The sequence below is a fragment of the Callospermophilus lateralis genome, chromosome 16 (genome assembly GCF_048772815.1).
Source record: "Callospermophilus lateralis isolate mCalLat2 chromosome 16, mCalLat2.hap1, whole genome shotgun sequence".
In the NCBI taxonomy this organism is placed as follows: domain Eukaryota; kingdom Metazoa; phylum Chordata; class Mammalia; order Rodentia; family Sciuridae; genus Callospermophilus; species Callospermophilus lateralis.
Window position 1 is genome coordinate 59,453,850 of NC_135320.1, and position 25,765 is coordinate 59,479,614.

At 30.0% G+C, this 25,765-nt stretch overlaps 1 protein-coding gene across 37 annotated transcripts in view; it reads left to right on the forward strand.

Annotated features, from left to right (window-relative positions):
• Rims2 (regulating synaptic membrane exocytosis 2) overlaps positions 1-25,765 on the forward strand; it is a 551,056-nt gene that overhangs the window by 417,259 nt on the left and 108,032 nt on the right. For 15 of the 37 annotated variants that reach the window (XM_076836166.2, XM_076836171.2, XM_076836162.2 and 12 more), the window contains one exon: positions 5,383-5,483. The exons of the other annotated variants lie outside the window; for them this stretch is intronic. In XM_076836166.2, the coding sequence (XP_076692281.2) occupies positions 5,383-5,483 (101 nt within the window). The remainder of the gene's footprint in view (positions 1-5,382; positions 5,484-25,765) is intronic. 37 annotated transcript variants of the gene reach the window in all.

Consider the following 25,765-nt stretch of genomic DNA (forward strand, 5'->3'; position numbering starts at 1 on the left):
ATTTTGAAATATGTCTCTTCTATGTAAGTAATATACTTATTGAGCTTCAATTAGAATAAAGTCTCAAGTAATATTTTGATTTAGTATTCAGAGTATATTTATTTTATCGTAGCATGTATTTTATGAAAACAAACTAATTAATTCTATATTTGTCTATTTTGTTATAAATTATTTGGTTAGCTTCAATAGGAAATAGTTTGAGCTTGGGACTCTTTCACTCTTAAATAAAGCCTCAAATTGGCACAAATATCTATAATTCTTAACTGGGAAATATTTAATATGCACTTACTTTAAAAAGGACATGATTTAGAATAAATTCAGTTATAAAATACAAATGTTTAATGATTATTTCATAAGTTCTTGATGTTATTTTATTACAAATTTGAACAATATAAATTTTTCTATATTCAAATCATGTCAAGATAGATCTTGGTTTGTAAGACATAATAATCAAACAAAAGAGTAACAGATGTGATTATTTGCATCAGAGGTCCTCAGAAAACTGATTGGCACTTAGAGTTTTTATTTCAGTTAAAGGAAGTACTTTTTATTTTAACTTGAGGACAAATATGTAATTAATGATGGAAGAAAACCATTAAATTAGTGGAATTTGGAATAGTACCCGGTGCAGTTTCTGAATTTAAATAAAAAAAGTCTTAGAATTCCACTAGTCTATAATGATGGGTTTCTAAATTTTTATTTTTCACAAAATTTGAGGTTCTTTCTTGAGTTTTGGTACTGGGCTTAATAGTTTCCCCTCTTAAAATTCCAAGATGAGAGTATTTGTTTAAATTTCACAAGATGACTGAATTAGCAGTCCTGTGTATTACAGTATTCAACTTCATTGTGAATCACAGCACTGCCAAACCTGTGTATACTTTGTTCAAAGTAGTTTACGGGATGAAGTTACTCTGGGACCACAAGAGCATTGTGTGTGTGTGTGTGTGTGTGTGTGTGTGTGTGTGTGTGTGTCTGGAAGAGCAAAATCAAAAGTATTACTGTTTGCAGTGTGCTATAGAAATCATGGAAGGTGTGCTGATGATCTTTGTATTGTACATGCAAATGCTGACTCTTACACATTCACTGGTTTGATGCTACCTAATTTGGACATGTTCAGCTAGGTCTTTGAATTAGAAGTCCATGTATATGTTAACTTTTTTTTGCATCAATATGACTTTTACTTTCTGGATATAGTAAATATTTTTTTAAGTTCAAAATAACCATAGACTTAGTTTATTGATTTAAGAACAAGTAAACCTGTATGTGTGTGTGTGTGTGTGTGTGTGTGTGTGTGTGTGTGTGGTGCTAGGGATTAAACCCAAGCACCCTACCGTTGAGTTATAGTCCAGGACACAAAGTAATCCTCTTAAATGGCTTGTATCAAAATAAATAATTTTCAGAATATAGGTTATGATTTTAAGGAACACATTAAATTAGGATCAGCATGTTCCTGAAAATGGATAAAGAGCTTTAAGTTTGAGAAAAACAAGTAATTTGAGATATTTATAAATTCTAGAACATTCAGATTTAGCACCTTTTTGTTCTGTGGCTTAAATTTTTTAAAGTAGAAAAAAGGCCATGAATAATTTAAATGCATTATAATAAAGCCAATAATATAAGTTTTGATAAAATGCAGTTTATCTTGTAGAAATACTAAAACTAATGGGATTCAAGAGGATTTGTATATATATAAAATGCAGAGCTGTTTTCAGCATAATTTAAGTGAAATTTGGTATTTATGAAACAGGAAAATATTTTTTGAGTTTACTTAGATAATAATTTATACTTATAAGATTTTTAGATAACATGAATATTACCTTAATACATTAACAGATTATCACTTGGATAGACATAAATATACAATCTTCTGTTGCAAAGGTATTTGTCCAAGAAATCTGATTGTCACATTACCTTCTTAATCACATTTAATACAATGTGAAAGTGATTTAATATTTTATTTGCTTTAACATGAATATTACCTTAATACATTAACAGATTATCACTTGGATGGACACAAATATACAATCTTCTGTTGCAAAGGTATTTGTCCAAGAAATCTGATTGTCACATTACCTTCTTAATCACATTTAATACAATGTGAAAGTGATTTAATATTTTATTTGCTTTCAAACATATAATGACTAATTTTAAAGTATACTCAGATTTCAAAACTGAATCAAACCACTAAGATGTCTTAAGCATTGTTTATCACACAGAGAACATGAACCTTAGAGATGCCTAAATAAATTTGCCTTCTAAACTTATAACCATCATTTCCCAAAATGTCTTAGAAAATTCTGAGACTACTTCAGAAAGACATTAACAGATTAAAGGTGGGGAGGAAATTTAGTAAGTGTTCTGTGGTCAAGTAATTATTTTTTATTGCAGGATATGCAAATTTGTACTGTGACTCAGAGAAAGAGAACAAAAATCTTCCACTTCATCACTTATTTTTCTTTTATAGAGTAGGCATAGGATAATAATTGAAAGAAAGTTTAGTAATTATGTGGTCCATTTCTCAATGAGTAAACAGCCCTTCTATTTGCATTGATTCCTTTAAGTTGTTTTTCATTCCAGTGAGGAAAAAAAAAAAACTGAATGAAACCAAAATACTATTTCTGTACTATTTTCTATAGGTAGAGCAAAGGACCAGCATAGAAAAATACACTTGCTAGTGAAGAATTTCTGTATCATAGGAGATCTTCCTCTTAAGAATATTTTTCTCTGTGGACTTTTTCTTAACAGAAATGGGTTATAAATATGTAGAAAAGGAATATAAGACTTCATATGAGCCAAACAATTTTCAAGAGGCTTGTTTGGTTATTATTTGCCCAATGGATATTCTCCTAAAGTAATTTAAAGCTATATATTGAAAGCATATTTACTAAAGTTTATTGAGTAAAATGGCTCATTGAGATTTCATTAGTTAAGGCTATATTCAGGAATTTTTCTGTTTGGGGATCATCAATAAATGATAATTGGATCTGGAGATGAGAGATCTATTTCAAATTGGAGTTTAATTGATATATTCACATGGTTATATCACTTGATTTGCATCTTTGCTTACATAGCAAATGTAGATTAATATTCTTATATCTCCTAGTGTTCTTTTAAATATAAATGATGTTAAATAAGTCTTATTCTACCTAATTTAAAAACCATTACTATGGAGAAAAGCAGGTTTGCAAGCAACATTAAGTCATTGTGTAAAAGTCCAAATCCTGCACCATGCTTGTTCTATAAATATGGTTTTATTATTTCTACATTGTCTACAGGCTCACTCATTTGTTTATGCACTATTTACAGTACTTGCATGCTACAGTAGCAGAATTGTAGCAGAGTAACTGGTTGGTTGAATAATTCCAGAAAGTCTACAGAATTTGCTATTGAACTCTTTGCAGAAAAAGTTTGCCAGCTACTGGAAGTGTATTATCTAGTAATCAGAAAGAGCTTAATGGAGCTGCTGTAGGAGGTTGCCATCCAGAAAGTGGTCCAATTGTCATAACATGTATATGTTTGTCTGTGTGTATATCTATATAGCTATATCTGTATGTGTCTAAACTTCCTTATCAACCAGTACTATTCGTATTTGACACTTTATTTTTCTACAGTAATAGCAAAATGAAAGTTGTTTTGGGGACCTCCCACTCAGTTTAGCTAATACTTTTTTGTATACATACATTTTTTGATGCTGAACTAGTATATTTTTTATTCTCTTGTCATTGGAGAAAATAAATATGTTTATGAAAATATCTCTTGAGGTACAAACAATTCCACAATTGTAGTTTTATAGACTAATAGATAGGTATACTTGACTATATTTCACATTCATACCATGGAGTCACTCACCTGGTTTTATGATTAATATTAGCATGATATTAATATTCTGTTTTAAAATTTTTTACAGTCAATCAAATTGTTATTAAAATATGGCTATTAATAGTTTATTAACTACTTATTAAATAGTTGAGTCAAATTTACTAGCATATTTAGAAGTCATATTATGTGAACTCTATACAAATGGTTATCCAAGATTTTCTTATTTATTTCAAGACATTTTCTTTTTATATTATTTCAATTAATCAGCTTTTACTTACTATTTGTAACTAGCAAGAATTATCTAATATACGGCAACATTTTTTCAGGGCAGGGAGTAATATTTAAAAATTAAAACATTAAAAATTAAAATATTGGTTCAGAAGAGGATACTGTAACTTCTAATTATGCTAGAATATTTCCAATTCCATTTTTCTTTGTTGCTATTTTTTAAATCACGTAAGTATTAAAATACTCATTTTTTAATAGATACACTTTTGTCTGAATAACTTTATTGCAGCTTTAAAATAAGGGGTTATATACATCTGGTAAAAGGTACATTTTTACCTGAATATACAGTGTTTGTGAATTTACACAATGACATTTTATTATGGCTAATCTTTTAAACCTATTAAGCTTATTTTTTCTACTACATAAATGTATAGTATATAATTGAGATTTTTGTTCTCCCATTATATGTATTTATGAGAAATTGAATTTTCCTATAAAATCTCTTAATAAAAATTATAAATATACTTTTAAGATTTTTCACATTTGCTAGAATTTGCTAACTGAATTTAGCTCATATTCCAACCAAAGTTTTCAAAGACCCTTTGATATCTATAATTGATTGGTTTTGAGGTAGAACAAGTTACACAGGCCATTGATATTATTTAATGATAGGTTCACCCTTTCCATTTTCATCTCCTTGCACCTATTTTTTTAAAATTGATTTCAGTAATACTTTGTGCCTTTACTGGCCATCTTATATTTGCAGGAGTAGTATTCCAAGGGCCTCTTTCTGGATTCTAGTTCTAGAAAATTCTAATTAAAAACTTCTTTATAAATGGATCCACTTGTATGTGCTGGAGTAACTTGCTTAAATATATGGCCTAAATTTTATGATAATAGTTCCTAAACTTGTATTTGAACCCAGTTTGGCTTACTGAAAACTTTGTCATCACTGAATAAATCTTGATGAATTAAAAGTCAAAGTTCTTATACTGTTATTGTTATCAAATATGTATGTTATCTAATATATTTTCCTGGATGTAGATGTACCAGAAAATGTTTTCTATCTATTTTGGTAGATTTGCTGTCTTTGCCTTAAATCCGTTTATATTTTATCTAGATTAAAATTATTTTTACATATTTCAAAATCATACTTTTATTTACCAAATTTCAAACTTTGAATGAATCTAAAAAATAATGACATTTAATTTGTATATACTACTTTGGGTGAAAGTAACATATTAGTCTATCATTTCTTCTTTTATGCATCCTATAAGTAGGAGTCAGATAAAAAGAACTAAACATTAATTTTATGGATTTTTTTCTACTCGATAGGTGCTATGGATATAGAGGAGAGAAATCGCCAAATGAAAATTAACAAATACAAACAGGTAGCCGGATCAGATTCCAGACTGGAACAAGATTACCATTCAAAGGCAAGACATTTTTCTTTTTAAAAGTTGTAAAATAATCAATTAATCATATGAAGCCATTAGATTCTTTCATACTACTGAATACAGATTAGTCAGACACAAACATATAATGCAGTGGCCCCATGATATTATTAAGTGTTAAAATTTTTGTGTTTGTATATTATCTCTTAGGGATAGACTTTGCTTTATTAAAAAAGATTAGTATATCGTAGAGGACATTAAAGATCTGAACAATAAACAGACTTTTTCATTTTATAAAATCTGAAACCTCTCAAAAATGTTTAGGAAGAATTATTATCTTCTTTGATTTCTTACAAATTTTTTTCTTTATAGATTTTAGTTAAATCTGGCTTACTATTGAGTTACTGAAACAAATTATATACTATTGAAGTATTATTAGTAATTGAAAAGATCTTTTAGTAAGAATATTTTGAACTACTTTTTTGGGAATAAGTTGAGGTATGAATTCTAGCAAAGAAGAAAATAAAGACTTATTTCATTGCTCTTTCTCTTCATGACCTTTGTTTTCAAATTGTTTTTGGTTCATGACAGGATTGTATATCATGAGTATCATGTATACTGTATTACACATGATACTCTAAATAATAGTGTGAAAGCAGAAGATGATATATCAAGAGAAAATAAAGTCAGGACAAAACATATTAAATTCCAAAGTGAAGTTTGTGGACAAAATACATAGTGTGAGCTATTATACACCTGTGTCTTGTGAGGCATGTGTTTTGACCTTGAACTTCCTAACACCAGCAAATGCAGAAAGGAAATTATCAGCTATATGATTTACATTGCTCATACAATTAAAAACAATTTCATTAGAAGCAATAACAATGATTCTTGACAGAATTTTATTACAGGGCTATAAACCAAAGAAATACTATAAGCATAGATAAGAATATTTTTCCCCTGAAATAAATTTGGATTCCACTCCAATTTATGGATAAATTAATGTTTAAGTCCTCAAAATTGCATAACTTTTGACACCAACCATTGTTAAATTGGGAATAAAATTCTATGTATTAGCAAAGGACTAATTATACTAAGAAATATAATTTCTTATGTATTCTGTAAAGTAGTGGTTTTTATAGTTTCGGAGCAGTAGCATCCTCATCACCTGGATGTTTTGGAAGCAGTTCTCTGGGCTGTCTCCAGACCTGTGGAATCAAAATTCTCTGGTTGGGTTCCCTGTTGAGAGATTCTGATATAAACTAAAGCTTCAAAACTAGTTTTCTAACCTAAACAGATTGTGAAATTCACTTTTAGATATTGGAGTTGAATTTCTTAATAACAGTTTTAGCTCGAAGCCAGACATGAGTGCTGTTATCAAAAAATGGAGCAAATTTAGCCAGGCGTGGTGATCAGGCCTGTAATCCTAGAGGCTCCGGAGACTGAGGCAGGAGGATATCAAGTTCAAAGCCAGCCTTAGCAAGAGTGAGATGCTAAGCAACTCAGTGAGACACTGTCTTAAATAAAAATACAAAAAAATAGGACTGGGGATGTGGCTCAATGGCCGAGTGCCCCTGAGTTTGATCCGTGGTACAAAAAAAAAAAGATCGATTTAGAGAATAAATCATTTGACATTTTTGTAAAGCTTCTTACAGATTCTAACAAATCCTATCATTCTGTTTTCTATTGCTGGAATTATGTAGTCAGCTTATCCTAAAATACAATCAAGTCATGAAGGTACAATTTTTTTAAAGGGTCCAAAACAAAATGCTATTTTGTATTCCTACAAATTATTTCCTGATGTCGAATTGTCTTGCTGGGTGACCTATCTCCCTATCATCCCTAGGTTGATCTTTTTTATAGGTAGAAAAAGGAATTATAGAGGATTCCTCTTTAGTAAAGGGTAGATAGATAGATAGATGATAGATAGATAGATTAAATTATTATTAGTTTCTATACTAACAGTTTCTCAGATTAAAATTTTTAACATCATCCCTCTCTTTTTGTTGAGGGGTGCTTAGCTTGTGTTTCAATTCTTTACTTCCTTATTTTGATTTAAAATATCAATTACAGAGTCCACTGTAGAGCTCTGTGTTTTAAAATATAAAGTCTTATTCCTGAAAAAAAAATCATTTAACAAATAAAATTACTGTTATACAGTAGCACAGGGATAAAGGTGTCTCCCCAATGGGTTCCTGGTGCAAATTACTAAAATAAATAACCTTCCCAAGTTCACATAGCTAAGTCATGGAAAGTATTATTTATTGCTAATTTGAAATAACTGGGATGATATCTAGAGCCTCAACATATGAGCATATGCTATATACTTCTTAGTTATATTCCTGAAGTTTCAATAAAGTGATTACAAAGCTTTGTATGGAATCTAATTGAATGCTAGCCTAGGTTTTTAAAAAACTACAGTTCACATTCTAACTTCCATTACTTCTCTAAAATTCTCAGTACTTCTGTATGGATAGTTGTAAATAATTCTTACTAAGTTTAAAAGAAAAAATTTTAGTTACTCTCCATGAAAACATGCAGAGAACAAAACCTATTAAGGTACTATCCTCATAAGACAATTTTATGTAGTTTTAATAAGAGTAGCAAAAGGCATATGTAGACAGATTTCAAGTTAATCAGTAGATAATTTCTTAGGGATTTTCTCTGAGAAATTCAACTCAAATTTGGTTTTAACTGTGTAGTTCATATACTTTTTCTACCTGTTGTATTCTTTATCCCAACTTGAATGTAATTCATCAGTTGTATTTTAGGCATCAACTAATATTTTTTCTATAAGATCAATTTTCTCTTCGTAGTTAAGAAATATGATTTATTAAAAATAAAAGCATAAATTATAGTTTACTATAGGCCAACTACTCTTCTATGTTTAATATAATGATAAATTAATATAATCCTCAATAATTTAAAGTCAAATAATGTGTTCTTATTTATACATGAGAATTAATTTGAAGAATCTTATATTTATTTAACATTTGTTTTTTAAATTAGCTACATTTAATATTTTTAAATATTCCAGAAGCAATATTGTTGTGATGATATTTTTAAGGTGGTCCATAGCATTTCAACAGATGCTATACAGTTCATTATTATAATAGTTATTGGAAATCAAAGCTTATTTTTTTGTAGTAACAATGCTCTTTTTTAAAAAGAGCATTTATTGGAAATCTTCCTCCAAAATCATCACAAAAGTATCCTACTCTTACAACACTCATAATTTTAAAAGTTTCTGATTTTTCGCCTCTAGAATTCAGAAGCAATATAACCCATGAGTTGCTCTTAACATTTCAGTAGAGGCCTTAAGCCTATGATAATCCATTTAACCTATTATCTTATAGAACATGTTAACATTCTAGAAGTACAGGACAGTGTAGTTAAAAAAAAAAAAAAGAGTTTCTTCCCTATATGCATGCCTGATCACAGACATTTCTCATCTATATCCTATTAACTATTTTCCCAGGTTTCTAGTTGTTAAGCACTCATTCACAGATCTCAAAGACATATTGAGTAAAGGAATCCAAATAAACTAGCTTAAATAAATATGAATATAACAGATATATTTTTAGAAAGCCTTTGTAAATACATATAAAACTAAAATTGATGAAATTATAGACTATCAATATAAAATATTTCAGACAGTTAAAGACAAATTACTTTTGGCAAATAGACGGCCATTTAACTAGAAAGTCTTACTTTATTAGACTTTACTCTCAACATTGAGAAGACACATTCAATGCAAATGTTAAATGTTTTACATTGACTTGTAAGAACATAGGTGATGGAGCCATCAACAGAGGAGAGACACGTTGAGGCTGGTTAGGCGTGGCCATATATGTACTAATTAAATGTGTGATGTTTATGTAGGAAATCTTTAAGGTTAAAATATCATCAAAATGTGACAGCAGTTTGTGATAGATGAAAGCACCTCCAAGAGTGAAGCACACTCTACCTGGGGTGGCTTTGGTGGGTTTATTTCTATGTTCTCAACTTCTTTATATTAAACAGAGTTGTGATATCCATTTCATAGGGCAGAGATGTGGATTAAATAAGATGATATATATAAATAGATTAGCACCTACTAAATGCTCAGTAAATGATGCAGACAAAATTACTTTATAATAAAACCAGCAAATTTAGAAACTGGAAATGCATATGGTGGGGCCACAAAGAAATGATAAATAAATAATTAAGCTAATGAAAAGGAGTTTAGCATGGTTCAAATATTTTTGGTTGTTCCCCTTTCTTTTATAAAGGGATTTGAGTAGAGAATACTCAAAGGAACAATCAAAGAAAGAATTTGTGAATCTTAAAATTAGTTGGAGATTGAAGAAAATATATTACAACATAATGTCTAATGGAAAAATTACAAACAAAACTACTGAAATTAAGAAATTATGCTATCAAGGTCAACATTAAAGGTTACTAGGCCTTGAAATAATTTATAAGCACACATATGGCTAGGAGTATTTAGAAAGAAATACTCTTTCATAGTGATGTCATAAATGGATATGAAAACTGAAAGATTAAATTTGATTTATATAAAGCAAGTTTTAAAATATAGATAGATGTCCATATACAAATTACTAAGAAGATACATGAAAACACATGAATTTGGTATGATGAACAAAGGAAAAATGAATTATATTTTAATTTTATAACAATGATTGAAATAGAATTCTTGGGAATTTTTTTTTCTTAAGCAGGTAGTCGTAGTTATTAGCCCAATAACAGTAAATTTGGAGCAGGTCTTATAGGCACTGGAGGAAGAGCTGCTATAGCAGCAATGTTCAGAATACCAAGAGAATATAATATACATGGACACCAGATTGTTGTTTGATGGTATCATCTGATCAAATAGACTGAGAGAACTCTTAACAAGAGTGATCTCAATAACCCAATCTCTGCCCAGAAAGGTCCTCATGGAGTCTATCATGCTTCATTTCTGGAAAGAATGAAGTGTCCTCCCTCAGAATAAATAGTCGACTGTTTCATGAACAGAGAGGTAAAGTTCAGATTTTCAAAATATTCCTGCTTGGCTTGGTCTAGTCAGATATCCAGCAGAATGCCTTATGCTTTTTGATCAGAATTATTTTTTTTTCTTTACATCATTGTCCTCTACTTCTACAATATTAACTTTTTCTATTAGATAATAGATTAAATGGATTATCAGGCTTTGGGTCTCTTCTGAAATGTTAAATGAATCTTATGGGTTATTCTGCTTCTGAATTCTAGAGGAGAAAAATCAGAAACTTTTGAAATCATAAGTGTTATAAGAGTAAGATACCATTGTGCTGATTTTGGAGGAAGATTTCCAATAAATGTTCTTTTTTAAAAAGAGCATTGTTACTAATTCAGCTTACTGAATATGCTAGAGAGAATACCAGTGTCTGCATCTGAATTTCTTCATTGAAACCCATGGTTTTTCTGAACTTCTATTCTACCTTGTTCAACATTTATATGTATTGTGTATATTTCTATATAACCCTGCAATCTGATAGCTTTAGGTTCTAAAGTAAAATCCTTAGGGAAACTTTTGGAAATGAGTGAAACTAATACTATGAGAATTTAGTGAGAAAAAAAAAACAACAGGTTACTTGAAAGCATCGTTATTGCCAGACTAGCCTGCCAGACTCTGAAAAAGTGTACTATGTCCTGGATGCTGTCCCACCTCTCAAATTCCCCAGCTGAGATACATTTCACCAAGTATTATATAATTTTGATTGCTTCATGACCCCAAACCAGGTCAAACCTAGTAGATTGTCTCTCTGCCTTATCCAACTCAGCCAGCCTCTGTGCCCTTAATTAATTACTTGCTGTATACTTTACCACATTACTGTATGGTTGTTCCTTTTCCAAGTGTATTTATGAAGAGAAATAAGTCCAGGTTTTAAAACATTATTAAACTATCAAGTAATAGTATATAATATGGCTCCAAAAGTACAAGACATATTAGTTGTAATCTTATCAAGGCTTGATTAAGAAAGACTTCATGTTCAATCTTGTTTACAAAATCAAAAAATAGTTGTATGGCATAATTAAAAGACAATCACACATTGAAAAGATAAAGTCATATTTTTGAAACCTTTCTGTCTTATTTTCTTCTTTTATAGTTTTTTAAAAAATATTTCATGCTTACTTGTGAAAGTAGTTTTCTCATTTATATTAAACACTCACCAAACTAGAATTTGAAAGTAACTCAAAAATTTATATGTATTTTTATAATTTGTCCCCTTATTTCTGAGATAAATAAAGGGAGGTAGCCAATAGGTCTCTAAAGAAGAAAAAGCCATTGGAAGTATAATTTGTTACTATAGTTTTGAATTGTCAATAACTACAGTTGTGGCCACATTCACAGAAGAACTTCTGAAGTCTTGATTATACTAATAAAGATATATGGGAATTTGTTAACATCACTCTTCAGTCAATTTTTAGGGATTATGACTAAATATGGAATAGAGAGTAGTGTTGAAAGTGTGGACTCCAAAACCAAGCTGTCTGAATTCAGTGCCTTCAAATCCTACTTTGGGAAAGTTATTTAATATCCTTATGCCTCAGTTTCTTATTCTTTAAGGTATATTGATAATAGTACTTACCTCATACGATTGTTTTCATAATTAAGTCTCTCTCATATATATATATATGTTTTCATAATTAATCTCTCTCTCTTAATATATATATATATATATATATATATATATATATATATATATATGTTAGAACAGTGTGGTAAATCAGTTCATGTTAGCTGTGATATGATAATGTGATGATGATGATGATGATGATAGTAGGGAAGAAGAAGAAAAAGAATTGCTGTGTCCAATAGATAACTTGCTGTCATCAAACCCCTTGGGGATATAGTCTTATATGTTATCTTTAACAATCTAGTACACATATGTAAATTTATCTCTATGGTAATCTTAAACATTAGTAACAAGAATAGGAGGAAAGGTAGAAATTTATGATATTATTAAAAACCTAAAAATTGATTTCATTTGTCTTATTTTTGCCAGACTAGTTGAATTTTTATCTACCCAAATTGTTATCTTACCATTTCTATGTCCTAGAGAGCTGGGTATACTTCAACTTTAATTCAAATATCTATCTGTTCATAGAGATATACATAGATAATAAAATTATATTTACATGTAAGTGATATACACACATACTATCAAGCTTTGAGCCAGGGAATTTCTGTTTTTCATGTTTTATGATAGAAACAACCATGGTTTATTTCTTCCTTATCTTAATAGGAATAAAAATTAAATATAAAAGACCTATAGTTTAAGACTTGGTAATTACAGTGAACTTTTAGAAATTTTATATTTTAAGCTTAATCTTTGATTTTGAACGTTTCTGACTTTAGTTTTCTTTTTCCCTTAACATCTTGTATTAGTTTGCTAGGGATGTCATAATAAAATAACATAGACTAGGTGGTTTAAACATGGGAATTTATTTTCTCACTGTTTTTGGAGGCTAAAAATTCAAGATCAAAGTTTCACCATGGTCAGTTCCTTCTGAGACCTTGCTTCTTAGCTTTCAGATAGCTGCTTTCTTGCTGTGTTCTTAACATGGTCTTCCCTCTGTTTATGTCTGTGTTCTATCTCAGTATTTCATAAGGACACCAATCAGATTGAATTAGAGTCCACCAAAGTGACCTCAATTTACCTAAAATGCCTCTGTAAAAGCCTTTTCTCCAAATACTCTCACATTCAGAGGTAGATGGTTTTAATATATAAATCTGGGAAGAACTTAATTCAGTTCATAACACATCTCCACAAAGTAGCTAATGGTCTTCTAAAATAATGCTTTAATGTATTTTGAAAGCAAATTTGATTGTTTTGAACTCTTCAATCTCTCTGATTTTTGTTGTTTTTCTCTTTCTATTTCTTGGGGTTTTTCCAACTACTTTTTCAGGTCTTTGGAGATAAAAAATATTGTGGTTTTGTGTTTGCAAGTTTATTTTTAAAATGATCTTTCTGAAATCATAAAACACACTTAAATATGGTTTTCCTAGCTATAATTTCATGCTGACATTCACACATGAGTCCAATTCTTTACATTTAGTTGTGAATTTCTACCTCATACCATGTAGTCATATTTCAGATTAGGAATTATAAAAGGAATATCTTTTTGTTATGAAGAAGTCATTTCAGATGACTAAGACAGCAACCTATGTGTTAGACTACAGTATAAAATAAATGATAAATTGTCATTTCTTCCCTTTTAGTAGATATATTTCTAAAAACTAGCAAAAGAAAGAATTTTAAATTATATCTGGCTACCTGCAGTTAAAAGTACCAATCTATGGAAAATAGCTGCTGTTGCCAAGAGTACAATTTCTTTCTGTATATTGCCTAAGAATACACAGGAGTAACATTTTCTTTTTACCTCCAACAGGAAAAAAAAAAGTTTTCACATTTGCTTTTATCAATCCTTCAGAGATAGTTTTGCTAACAATTATAGTACCCTACAGGAGATGAATGATATAGATCATCGAATGGGGTGAGATCTTGCTGTATGAAATCAAGGAGGATATGGGAAATAAAGAAGGAACAAATGTGATGAAATACTATAGAAATATTCTTTCCAATCTTATTCCATTTAGGCTAATAGGATTAAATATGATTTGTTAATAAACCAAATATAAGAATATCCAAAATGTAAAAACATATATACCTTCTGATACAACTATAGTACTTACCCTCAAAAAATTAGTTTCTGTTTTACATGCTGAAAATTTTCTTATCTTTCATATTAAGCTTTATATTTCTTGATAATTTGGACTATATTTCATTTATATTTGTAGTCTTTTCAGTGGCAGATAGTTTGCCTTGATCATAATAAGTTCTCAGTAGGATTTTTTTTCCCACGGGGTGGGGTGAGGGGCGGGGGCGGATAGTCAATGAAAATGCTTTGGGTATGGAGGGAAAACTGAAATGGTAAAGGGTAGGAACATTTGGAAAAGCTTTTAGATATAGTTAACTTTAAGCATTTGGTATCAATATTAGGACAAAATATGGTCTTCAGGGGTAGGTTATGGTGTAAGAGAAATTTTCTTATGGGCACATGATTATTGATTTTTCTTTTAAAAAATATTTATTTTTTTAGTTGTAGTTGGACATAATACATTTATTTTATTTTCATGTGTGCTAAGGATCGAGTCCAGGGCCTCACATGTGCCAGGCAAGCACTCTACCGCTGAGCCACAACCCCAGCCCAGATTATTGATTTTTCATCAAGAGTTAATCATAGTAGAATAGTGGGAAAGATTGGATAGATTTGAGTTTTAATTTTTATTTTATAACATATGATAAGACTTTGGACAAGTTGCTTGATAGTTGCTCATATCCCAGATGTTTTTTTTTATTTGCAAATTAAGGAACACTTGTAATATATAAGTACTCCACACATAGTTCATACTTTCATTATATATTAACACTTGGACTTTTAGGAAATCTCATTTCTAATTAAGGAAATCATTTGATCTCTTAGCCTAATTTTTGAAATTAGTTTTGAAGTAGATTTTTTTATATATTTTTTTCCTTTTAATTCTAATGTTATTAGAAGTGATCTCACAAATGCTTGAATCTATATACTTTTTCATGAGCTTATTGTATAATAATTATGGTTTAGAGAGATGAACTTATTATATAATAATTAACAGACTGATTTTATGTGTAAAAAAGCTGTTATTTTTCTTAAATAACTCATAGCTAAGTTTGAATTTACACCTATGTCAAAACCTTTATTCAGTCAGGGGCTCACCTAGGACAACATGGAGCCATTCCCATCTATAACTTCAGGTTAATTCAGTTCATTATAATTTGAATGTCTATAATTTTGTTACATAATAACTTTGTAATTTTTCTTCATTTGGAAGGACCAAATTTTTCGCAAAATGAACCTACTAATGTTTTACCAAACACTCATAAATTTGATTATTTCTATTTTATTAACTTTGAAGTTTGTAAAATAATGCTCCAGTCTTATAATGATATAATTAACCTTGGAACATATTTCATATTAGGAATTTTTGGCTGGTGGTACCTTCAGAGAATAGAAAGAGTATACAATATTAGAAATGTTACCTGTAATTAGTATAGTTCTAGGCCAATTGCATGGGAGTAATGGTAGTTATTCTTATTTAACATATGAGGTAGAAATGATAAAGAAAGAAGGAAGGAGGAAGGAAGGAAGGAAGGAAGGAAGGAAGGAAAGAAGCCTGTGAGTGGAATTTTATTCTGATGGATGAACTAAAACCTGCTAGTACAACACAATTTCCTAACAAAGAAGATGCCTATAATTTTATGATTGAACATTTTCAGATCATTTTCATAACTAGAAATGCTTACAGTCAAGCTAAGACTCCAAGGCATAGTCACAAAAGAAAATATTATTTCTAGCTGGACATAATGGTACATAGCTACAATCCCAGCTACTCCAGAGGATGAGATGACAGGATCACTCTAGGGCAGTTTGAGACTAGCCTAGGCAACAGTGAGACCCCAATCACCAAGAAAATAAAAAGAAGAAGAGGAAAATTTTCCATTTTATTAAGCTCTTTTCCCATTTTCTGACCCCTCCTTTCCCCAGCCCCCCCAAATCACCTGAATTTTAAACAGTGTATAGAAGTTATTTAAATATTATATGAAACATTTCTTTATTCAAGTTGATTTGTATGTTATCATTTTGGTTTCTGTAAGGTTAACTTTCTTCAAATCCATCTAGTTCTACTTGTAATGAGTGTTGTTTAGTGTCTTTGTATTCTGAATATACACATCATTTTAGGTAGATTTCTCAACATTTTAGAAAAGGAAAGAAATCTTTATATATACTTAAAGTAGAAAACAATATGCAACTATTTTAAAAATAAATGACTTTAGTTCTAAATTTGTTTTCCTAGTGTCTTATTAAAAGTGAGGCAAATTACAGTTGGCAGTATTTTTAATGAAAAGGAAAAGATATTAATACTAACAACTCATATAATCAATAAATTCCCTTCATTTTTCTTTGTTTCTCAGTGTTTTCCTCTGTATTATGAGAAAAGTTAGATGAAATCCCCTCAGAGGTTTTGTTTAGGTTTAAAATATTGATTTTTTTAATTGACAATGATGAGTGTATAACTTAAAGTATGCTTCAGCACCAAATTATGTTCCTGGGCCTTTCTCTTAAACAAGCATGATTATCTCAGTTGTCTTTTGCATATCTGAACATATTTTGTAATCTCAGTGGAACACTAAAACCTTGTTTAAGGAACACATAGTAGTATTTTAGGGTGGAAATATACAACAAATTTGGATACATATAAGGAAAAGAGTGGAAAAGTTAGCTGTGACCAAATTTTAAAGGACTTCGAATCTCTCATTTAATTTATAAAATATTGTTTTATACTACACTATTTTTATGTTTTTCTACATTATTTTAATGTCTTCTATTTTAATATCTATATTATTTTAATTTCTATATTTATATTATATATTACTTTTCTATATTTTTATAACTCATAGAATTATAGATTTATAGTATTTGAACAAATTTGTGCTTTTAAAAGATTTCTCTAATGGTATATTTAAGATGTATCTGAAAGCAGATTAAATAAATTCCTTTAGAGACTATTCTATAATCCAAGCAAGAGGTAATTATTTATCTTTGCTCCTGATTTGACTGTTGACTTCATCCCAAATGGCCTTTGTGTAGACACAACTAATGTCTTCTTACAAAGGGTAAAAATAGTGGACCTCTTTCTAATTTTCAACAGAATGTAATTATTTATGCCCTATGCCTTAATTTGACTAAGGTCAGGGCAATTCTGGGACCCTTTTGTTTTTTCAATACCATATAGCTATTCAGGATATTATTTAGACTTAATTTTCTTGTATACAAGTACCTTAAATTATGCAATTACCTTCTATTATACTAATATTTGACTGGGAACCCCAACTTTACACTCACAACCTGTAAATTTTGTATTTCTGCCTGCTTCTGATTCCCAGAGCATTGGTCCTATTGCTCTGTTGAGATGCTAGCTTGCTATTGATATCTGTAGTAATATCTATAACTTGCAACTTTTGAGATGCTAGCTTGCTATTGATACCTGTAGTAATATCTATAACTTGTTTCCAATAAGTATACTAATGTTCTTTAACAAATTATGAAAGTTACATAGTAAGCCATGTAATATTAGATGGTTACAGAAGACCAAGTGTCATGAATTTTTGTGGTTAGGGAGCATTTATTTATGAGTTTTCTTAATTCTATCTAGATCTTACAGGTTTATAATCTGAATTCTTGGGTGGAGAATTATTTAATCATAATAATGATATTAGTGTTTTAATAATGTCTAGGCACTTAAGTTTGAACTATCAGTAGGAATTTTGTTCCACTCTTTCTTGAATTTGGTATAAATGAAATTATTTACCATTAAGGGCTAGTTCCCAGACAGAACAGAAGGAGATGTTGCTTTTACTATCAAAATGAGATATCACTATTTATATATGTAAGGTTCTAAGAAGAACAAACTTAGAAAACACTTCTGGATTGAGGCAGAAATTTCAGACAATATGAGTTTGAAATATTACTCAATAATAAAGAGCATAAAATCTAATACTAACTAGAGCTGTTGAAAAGAAAAAATAAGTTATTTACCTTAAATGATCACATCTAAATCAATAAATGGCTGTGTTAAAGTTGTATGTATGTGTTAAAGTTGTATGTATGTGCCAAATTTTAAAAATTACTCTTAACAGATATGGGGAAAAATATATATATATAAAATTTGAAAATTATAAATCATAGTAATAATTATTTTTCTTAGTACCAAATATAAACATAATTATAAATGTCAATGTGGGTTAATAGTTTCAAAAATGAAGACATGAATTTCCCAAGTCAGGTTTAGTGGTATCCTGTCCTAAGAAAATAAGCCAATCTGACATCAAAGCACAATGCCCTATATTTTTTAGTGAGTCATGAAATTAAAAATATCTTTATAGAGTTTTAATAGTCATTTCAAGTTTTTTAAGTTAAGGTAAAATAGTTGAAATTATAGCTCAATGATGGTGAAAATTTAGTATCATGATTCAGAGCTTCTTTAGTTTCATAAAGAACTATGTCTAATTGTTGTCATGACAAGTATTAATTATGTCTTAAGACCTATGATTACATTTAAAATCCACATTAGGCCCGTGAAAAATATATTATCTACTCCATAGATCTAGACTCAAAGAAGTTGAGAGACTTGCCCAAAATTATATAGCTACTTCTAGATGTAATAACAGTTACACATCCATATGATATGGTCATTATGATATGTTACTTTTATCATCAATATTCAATGATTACATTATGATTTTCATCAATATTGTTGGTTAAGAAATGTGTCTCATATTTTTTCTTTTTCTACTCATGCATAATGAGTATGTATAATAGTGGAACTCATTGTTATGAGGAATATATCTCTATATCATGAGATCAGATAATATTTTTTCTGACACAAATCAAGAAGACTGATATTATAAGTCAGATTTGCATTCTACTGTTCATAAAAAAACTGACAAATTATCTGAAAGAACAAGCTATTTTCCTTATTTATATAAGACTTTCAAATACTAACCCAGAGCTCATACCACTTCTGAAAATGCAAAGCACTCTGTCTTGCTGTTGTGTTGTTAGAGTGCATCCCCATTTCAGTGCAATGGCTACTACACCTATTGGCTCATATTTAAATCCCCGTCAGAAAGAAAAAAGAAGAAAAGGCAAATGGCCATACTAGCTGAGTCAGACCACTGTAATCAGAAAATTACAGCTCTCCTCAGGGCCCAACCCCTATATTCCTGCACAGATTTCAGAGGCCAGACATGTTCTAATGATTATCCTGGCTACAAGGAATCCTGGAAAATGAAGTTTTTTTGTTTTACTGTTGTTGGTAGACTAACAAAATAAATCTGGATTCTTTTAGTAAGGAATGAAAGGGGAGTTAGCATATAAACATTCATTAGTAACTACCACAAATACCTAGGCTTTAAGTAGTCTGTTTGCCACCCGAAAGTCTGAAGTCCTATTCATAATCCCGAATGTTGAGATGATATTTGTTCCCACTAAAGGAATAAGCAATATTGATTGACTGACTAAAATGGAGGACATTGAAGAAGGAGAAATCAAAGATAGTTCACAAATTATCTTTTAGATATCCAGTTAGATTTAAGCTTAATAAATAATACAGGGAATATAAGAAATACAAGAATTGTTTTGGAGTGAAAGAGAATAGATTTGCTCTGGATCATGTTGAACTTGATGTACCTGTGGGAGATATTCTGTTAGCATCTGTAAATGTAATGAGTATACATAATAGTGGAATGATGGAATATAGGCTTGAAGATTGGGAGAGAGGAAAAGACAAAAGATAGTATTTATTAGTCATTATATGGTTAAAAGGGAAAAAGAATGGGTTAGATAATCCTACAGAAGTATATATAATGAAAAGAAAAGAGGGTTAACATGAAAAGTGTAATTTAAAATAAGATGAGGGAAAGTGAAGCCAGTAAATGAGATTAAGAAGGAATAGTGGGGAGGTAGCAAAGAAATTATCAGTAACATTTATCTCAGAAGCATTTCAAGAAGAGAGAGGAAAAAGAAAACTAAAGACACCTCTGACTGGTGAAATAGGAGATTATTGTTCTGTTTTTAGAAAATTTTCAGTAATTTTCAATGATTTTGATTACAATTGTAAATTTATTTGTTAAAGGCAAAAGCATGAGCTCTACTGCTCCCGGAGATCTCTAAATCTGGGATTTCAACTGGTCTTTCTGCCTCTGGGTTTTGAAAAATCAGTGGGAGTAAAGTTCCTCAAGGATGAGCAAATTACTAATAGACAGGAGTTCCCACAAAACCAATCCTTTGGGAAAGTCATATAACGACTGACAATAATTCTTCCTCTACAAATTCTCCAGGATATTTTAATTACCTCCATTAATTTCCTTCAGACCAGGAGAAGTTGTTCTTTAGTAAATCTAGACCTATGTGCTAGTGGCTACCTTTTTTTTTTAATTTTAATAATAGTTTTTACCTTAAGCTGTTATCTTAGCTCTTTCATGTCTCAGAGGTTTCCTGATATAAGTAAGTTACAGATATGGTACATCCTTGTTCCTTCCTTAGTCCTAGAAGTCTTGGTCTTGCAAACAGTTTCTCTGTTTCTAAATTTCACACACAGTGACCATTGGGTAACTTGAAATCAGTGATGATGGGAGGTCTTATACCACAGAAATCAGCAAAATCTGTATTCCCAGAAAGTTCATTGTAATACTTATCAGAACACCACTATCTACACACAACATAGAGAATGAAATTATTAAAATGAGTAAACTTTATGTAGCTATAACAGTATCTTGTATTCTGACTTGATAATTTGTACTAAAAATAATAGTCCAGTCTATTGCCCAGATAAAAGTCAGCCATTCCATTCATTTTACTCATTAAATAAGCATTGGGTTACTTCTGTGTCCAAGACATTGATTTAGATAATAAGAATTTTAAAATGAATAAAAGTTATTATCCTTGGGAACTTATCATCTACTAGAATGGGTAGGGAAGTAGGGATGAATAGATGGATTGATGGATGTATGATAGATAATTGATAATAGCAATAAGAGTTACACATGCTACTACATGATAAAACTAATAAACACATGGTTAACTAGTTTCAAAACACTCAAAGCAGTGATTAATTTTCCTTGAGTGAATTAAGGAAGACTTCATGAGGAGATACCATCCAAGGGTCTTGGAGGGTAACTAGATTTACCTCATAGAAGAGGTTCTGAGTATGGGTCATCCCAGCTCATATTCCCTATGCCTGACTCCAGCTACCATAGAGGTCACCTCACAAGGTTTGGAAGATTAATTAAAACAACCTACATATATTATTTAAAACATCGCCTTTCATGGGAGATTATATATATATATTGTAGCTAGTTTTTTACCATACTGACCGAAGATGCCATCATGACTGAAGACCATCAAAAGAGAAAATTTAGTGCCTCCATCTGCAATGAAAAATTTAGAATCTTGACTCCTTTCCAGACTCAGCCGTAATATTAGGACTCATTACTCCTGAAACCTTCCCTTTCAACTCTGCTCACCAGGAATCTTTCAAGTTGGGATTTCATTTGCAGAATATTGTTTACAAGGCTAAATCTGAGTCCTCTCTGCCTTCTTTCTCCAAAGTAGAGACTAATATCACACAATAATAGCCTCTTTAGGAGTCATATCTAAACAAAATTATATCTGCAAAATAATTTCTGTATAACTTTCAAGTTAAACACTGTAACAGCCTTGGGTAGGACAGAGAAAAAAGTCATCTGAAAGTAGCTCATCAAAGGGAGAAAATCTGTGATTGCTGCATTATCAATAGGTAACACTATCTTTGAATTTTATGGTGCAAAGACACAATGGTATAAATGAGAGATTCTTCTTGCTCACAGGATTATTTAGTTGATTGCAGTGTAGAAGTTCCTCTCCCTCTGTTCTCTCCTTTATACCCCAGAGTGATACCAAGATTCTTGCTCAAAACTTCAGCCTTCCCTTACTCTCTTACAAAGAATATGCTTTAACTTAGTTTTGCCATCTTTCAATTAACTCATTATTTTTCCTCTCCCTGAGTATGATTTGAAGATTCCTCCAGGTATTTTTGATAATGTAAAATTTACTTGCATTAAAAATTGAACTTTTTTAGTGCGTGGTATTTTGCAATGATCAATTCCTTACACTGATGTTTTATGTAATATTTTATGGTGACAATTTTTAAATTGAAGAAAATCAGTGTCTGAATAAATGTTCATAATCTTATCCCCATCATTTGTCTGATTAATTCACATACAAAAGTCAAACAACCTGAATTGATAAGATGCTGTAGAAAAATTAAACTAGGAAATTGCCTAACCTAAGAACTTCAAATGAGAATATTGGAGGAAATGAATTTATTTCAGAAATCCAATTTTTTTCAAGTATATCATCCTAAAATTTTAATAATAACCTTATTTTCATTGCAGAGACACTGTTATATCCACTAATTTTAGATACATAAGAACATTCACTTTTCCAAGCCACAAGAACATTCACTTTTCCAAGCTACTTAGGAACTCCTTAGAGTCTGCAACATCCTGAAGAATAGCCATTTCCTGTAAAATTTTCTAGTTCATGACCTGCTTAATAGTAATGTACAAAACATCAAAATGTTGTCGGGAAAGATTCTTCAATCTTGTCCAAGATATTAATGATCTCCAGTTGGAACAGTTTTCAACTGAGATTATGAATCTTCTTTGTTTTTCTTCCACTAAAGAGAAAAATGACCATATCACTCATTGTTCATCTGAAACCTGAGTAATAGTACAGCTAATTATTTAAAGCATTTAAGGTATAGTGCCAAGATAACATCAACCAATTCCTAAATAAATAACTTTATTTATTCACATTCATACCTGATTACCTTGGTATAATAATTTACCTCCTTGTATCTATAGTTATAGTATATAACTTTTGTTTGTCATATTATGGTAAATGCTGAAACACATTAAACCATTTCAAATGTAAACTATAGCATTAGGTCATTTTATTAGGTTTTTAGTGGGAGGTTTAAGTTGCATATGTTGAGCTGTGAAAATATGTTCAAAATAGATTGCTTGATAATTTAATTTACACAAGTTTTTATCCATACAAGTTCTTTCTCACATTAGAAATTTCTTATTCTGTTTATCACATATCTTTGTTTTAGTGGCAGCTTGTATTATATTCCAGTGACAAACACTCTTTGTTACTTAAAAGTAAACCAAGATGTGCATTTGGTGCAAACCTTAAGTAGATAGCAGAATATCATCAAACTAGAGCTTTTAGCTAATTTCTGTTCCTTCTTCATATGAACTGTTCCATTCAATGCCTCTTAATTTAATGACCTTGTGCTTTATGAACTGGAAATAAACATCTGTTATTTGCTAAGCAGACTATTGGGTATTTTGAATATATATATTTAAAGAATCTTTAGGTAGAAGATATCCTTATAGTACTACTAAGAAGACCAAGCCTCTAAGATTAGATTAAGTTAAATTAAATTAAATATCGAATTTTAGGTGATAGGAGAGATACAAAGATGAAGATATTGTCCTGGACTTCAGAAGCATGTATTCTAATAGAGGGTTTGAAAAATTAAACATGAAATCTATTCACATGCATGTGCACAACATACACACACACCTATAACAAGAGGTAGTTATCTGATGGATTATATAAAAGGCATGAAACTAGCATGAGGAATTTTATCTTTCCTTATAAAATTTTTGCTCAATAAGCTGGATTATCTGAGAGTTCTCCATCAAAGAAATATGTAATGCATACCCTGCTTGTGTTATTTTAGAAACTAAACAAATTCTTAAGCGTTAAACTAGCCTATATGTTGCTATGAATCATAATACCAGTACCAAAAGTTATGATAGACCTAAAAAAATAAAAGCAAAGTCAGAACTTAACTACTAAAATTAAAGAGGCAAGTAAGCATTCAGGATTCAGAAATTAAGACAAAACAGAAAAATCAAATGAGAACCAATCAGAGGAGCATTGGATACACAAGCACTAGATGGCTTTGGATATCTGGATAATGTGGAGACAAACATTAAAAGTGAGGCATGTTTTATGTCAGTCAAGAAGTATTATATATGTTTCCTGATAATAAGCTATTCCTCATGCTGTAGTTGGGATTCCCTATAAAGTGATGGAATATAGAGTAACCTGGCTGAAATGAGGAAGGATATATTAGGATTTAGTAGCAAAGTTGGATTTAATATTTTAAATTTCTTTCTAAGCATATTTCTGAAACAAATTTCTTGGGCATATTTAGAAATGCTGGTATTTTTATTGTAGTTTTAGACAGATTTAAAATACTGTATTTGTTTTGGGGTGCTTTATCTAGTATTTCTTTAGCTAAAGATATCCCTGGAATTGATATAGGTCAGTATTCAGCTACTATTCATCATCATCATCATCATTGTCAACATTTGTCATTTTTAAATACTTATTATGTGTCAGAGATTATGCTATGTACATGAATTATTACGTTTAATCCTTGCAGCAAGCTTAAGAGAAGGGTACTGTTGTTATGTCCATATCTTAACAGATGTAAAAGTGACTCATAGAAGCAATTGAACCAAGAAAATAAGCATAATAATTTTTCTTGCCTAGGGTTTAGACCAGTGATTCAGTCTCACTAAGAGCATTGGCTCTTATTGACTACATTATTTCCCTTACTGTTTCCTAGAGTTAGAACTTTTTTCAATGATTTTAGAAGAAATAATATTCCCAGGAATAAAAGTTCATGAGAAATACCCAAACTGTGTTTCTGTCCAATTATAAAGTATTTTCAGAGAAAATTTATTTTTATTATAAATAGGTATTTTATTATACATACTGAACTATCAGTATCTACTGAACAATTTAATAACTTTGAAAATTTTCTTAAAACTTTTATTTGTCAACTTGAGATCAAATTTACTTATACCAAATTTGTGAAAAATATATTAATATACAATTTATTACATGTTTATTGTGCTACATGAAGGCTAAACTATTTTTAAATGACTGTTTGGGTATTTTTAAATGACTATTTGAAAAAGAATATCATGAACTAAATTTTGTACAAATAAGTTTTCTGTAGGTAAATAATTTTTTTAAATAAACACTATCATTCTGTTTAAACAGATATTTCCTGAGAAAAGGCAACATTTTTAAGGCAACAATTTTTTAAAATAGTTTAATTGTATTCTTATTGATAATTGAGTTTATCTAACAAAGTAGAAAGATAAAGTAGTTTATGAATGGCCAGTTATCATCTAATTAAAATATATATGTTTCCAGATTAATGGATTTGACTACTAAAATATTATGGAGCCTTAGGAATAATTCCTTCATTTTACATTTTAAGAAAAGGATCTTAATAGATTCTTTTAACTAAGGATCTTAAGGGATCCTTATTAACTAAAAGTAAGTAAGTAATTATTGGGAGGTTCTGAAGAAAAAAACATACCATTTTAATCTATTCTAATGTTTAAATTATGGATTGTTACCATTCTGTTTATCTTGGCAAAAACGTTTACATCTATCTAATACTTGTAGTGAACTATTATTATTGGATGATTGTTTATTGGGTAAAAATTTTTCAAATCACAGCAAGTGGTTTATATAAGTTAATCATCTTTTCAAGACTTTGTGAAATTTACCAGTATCTATGATTAGAAAATTCTACAAAAGCTGACTAGACAAGGATGTTT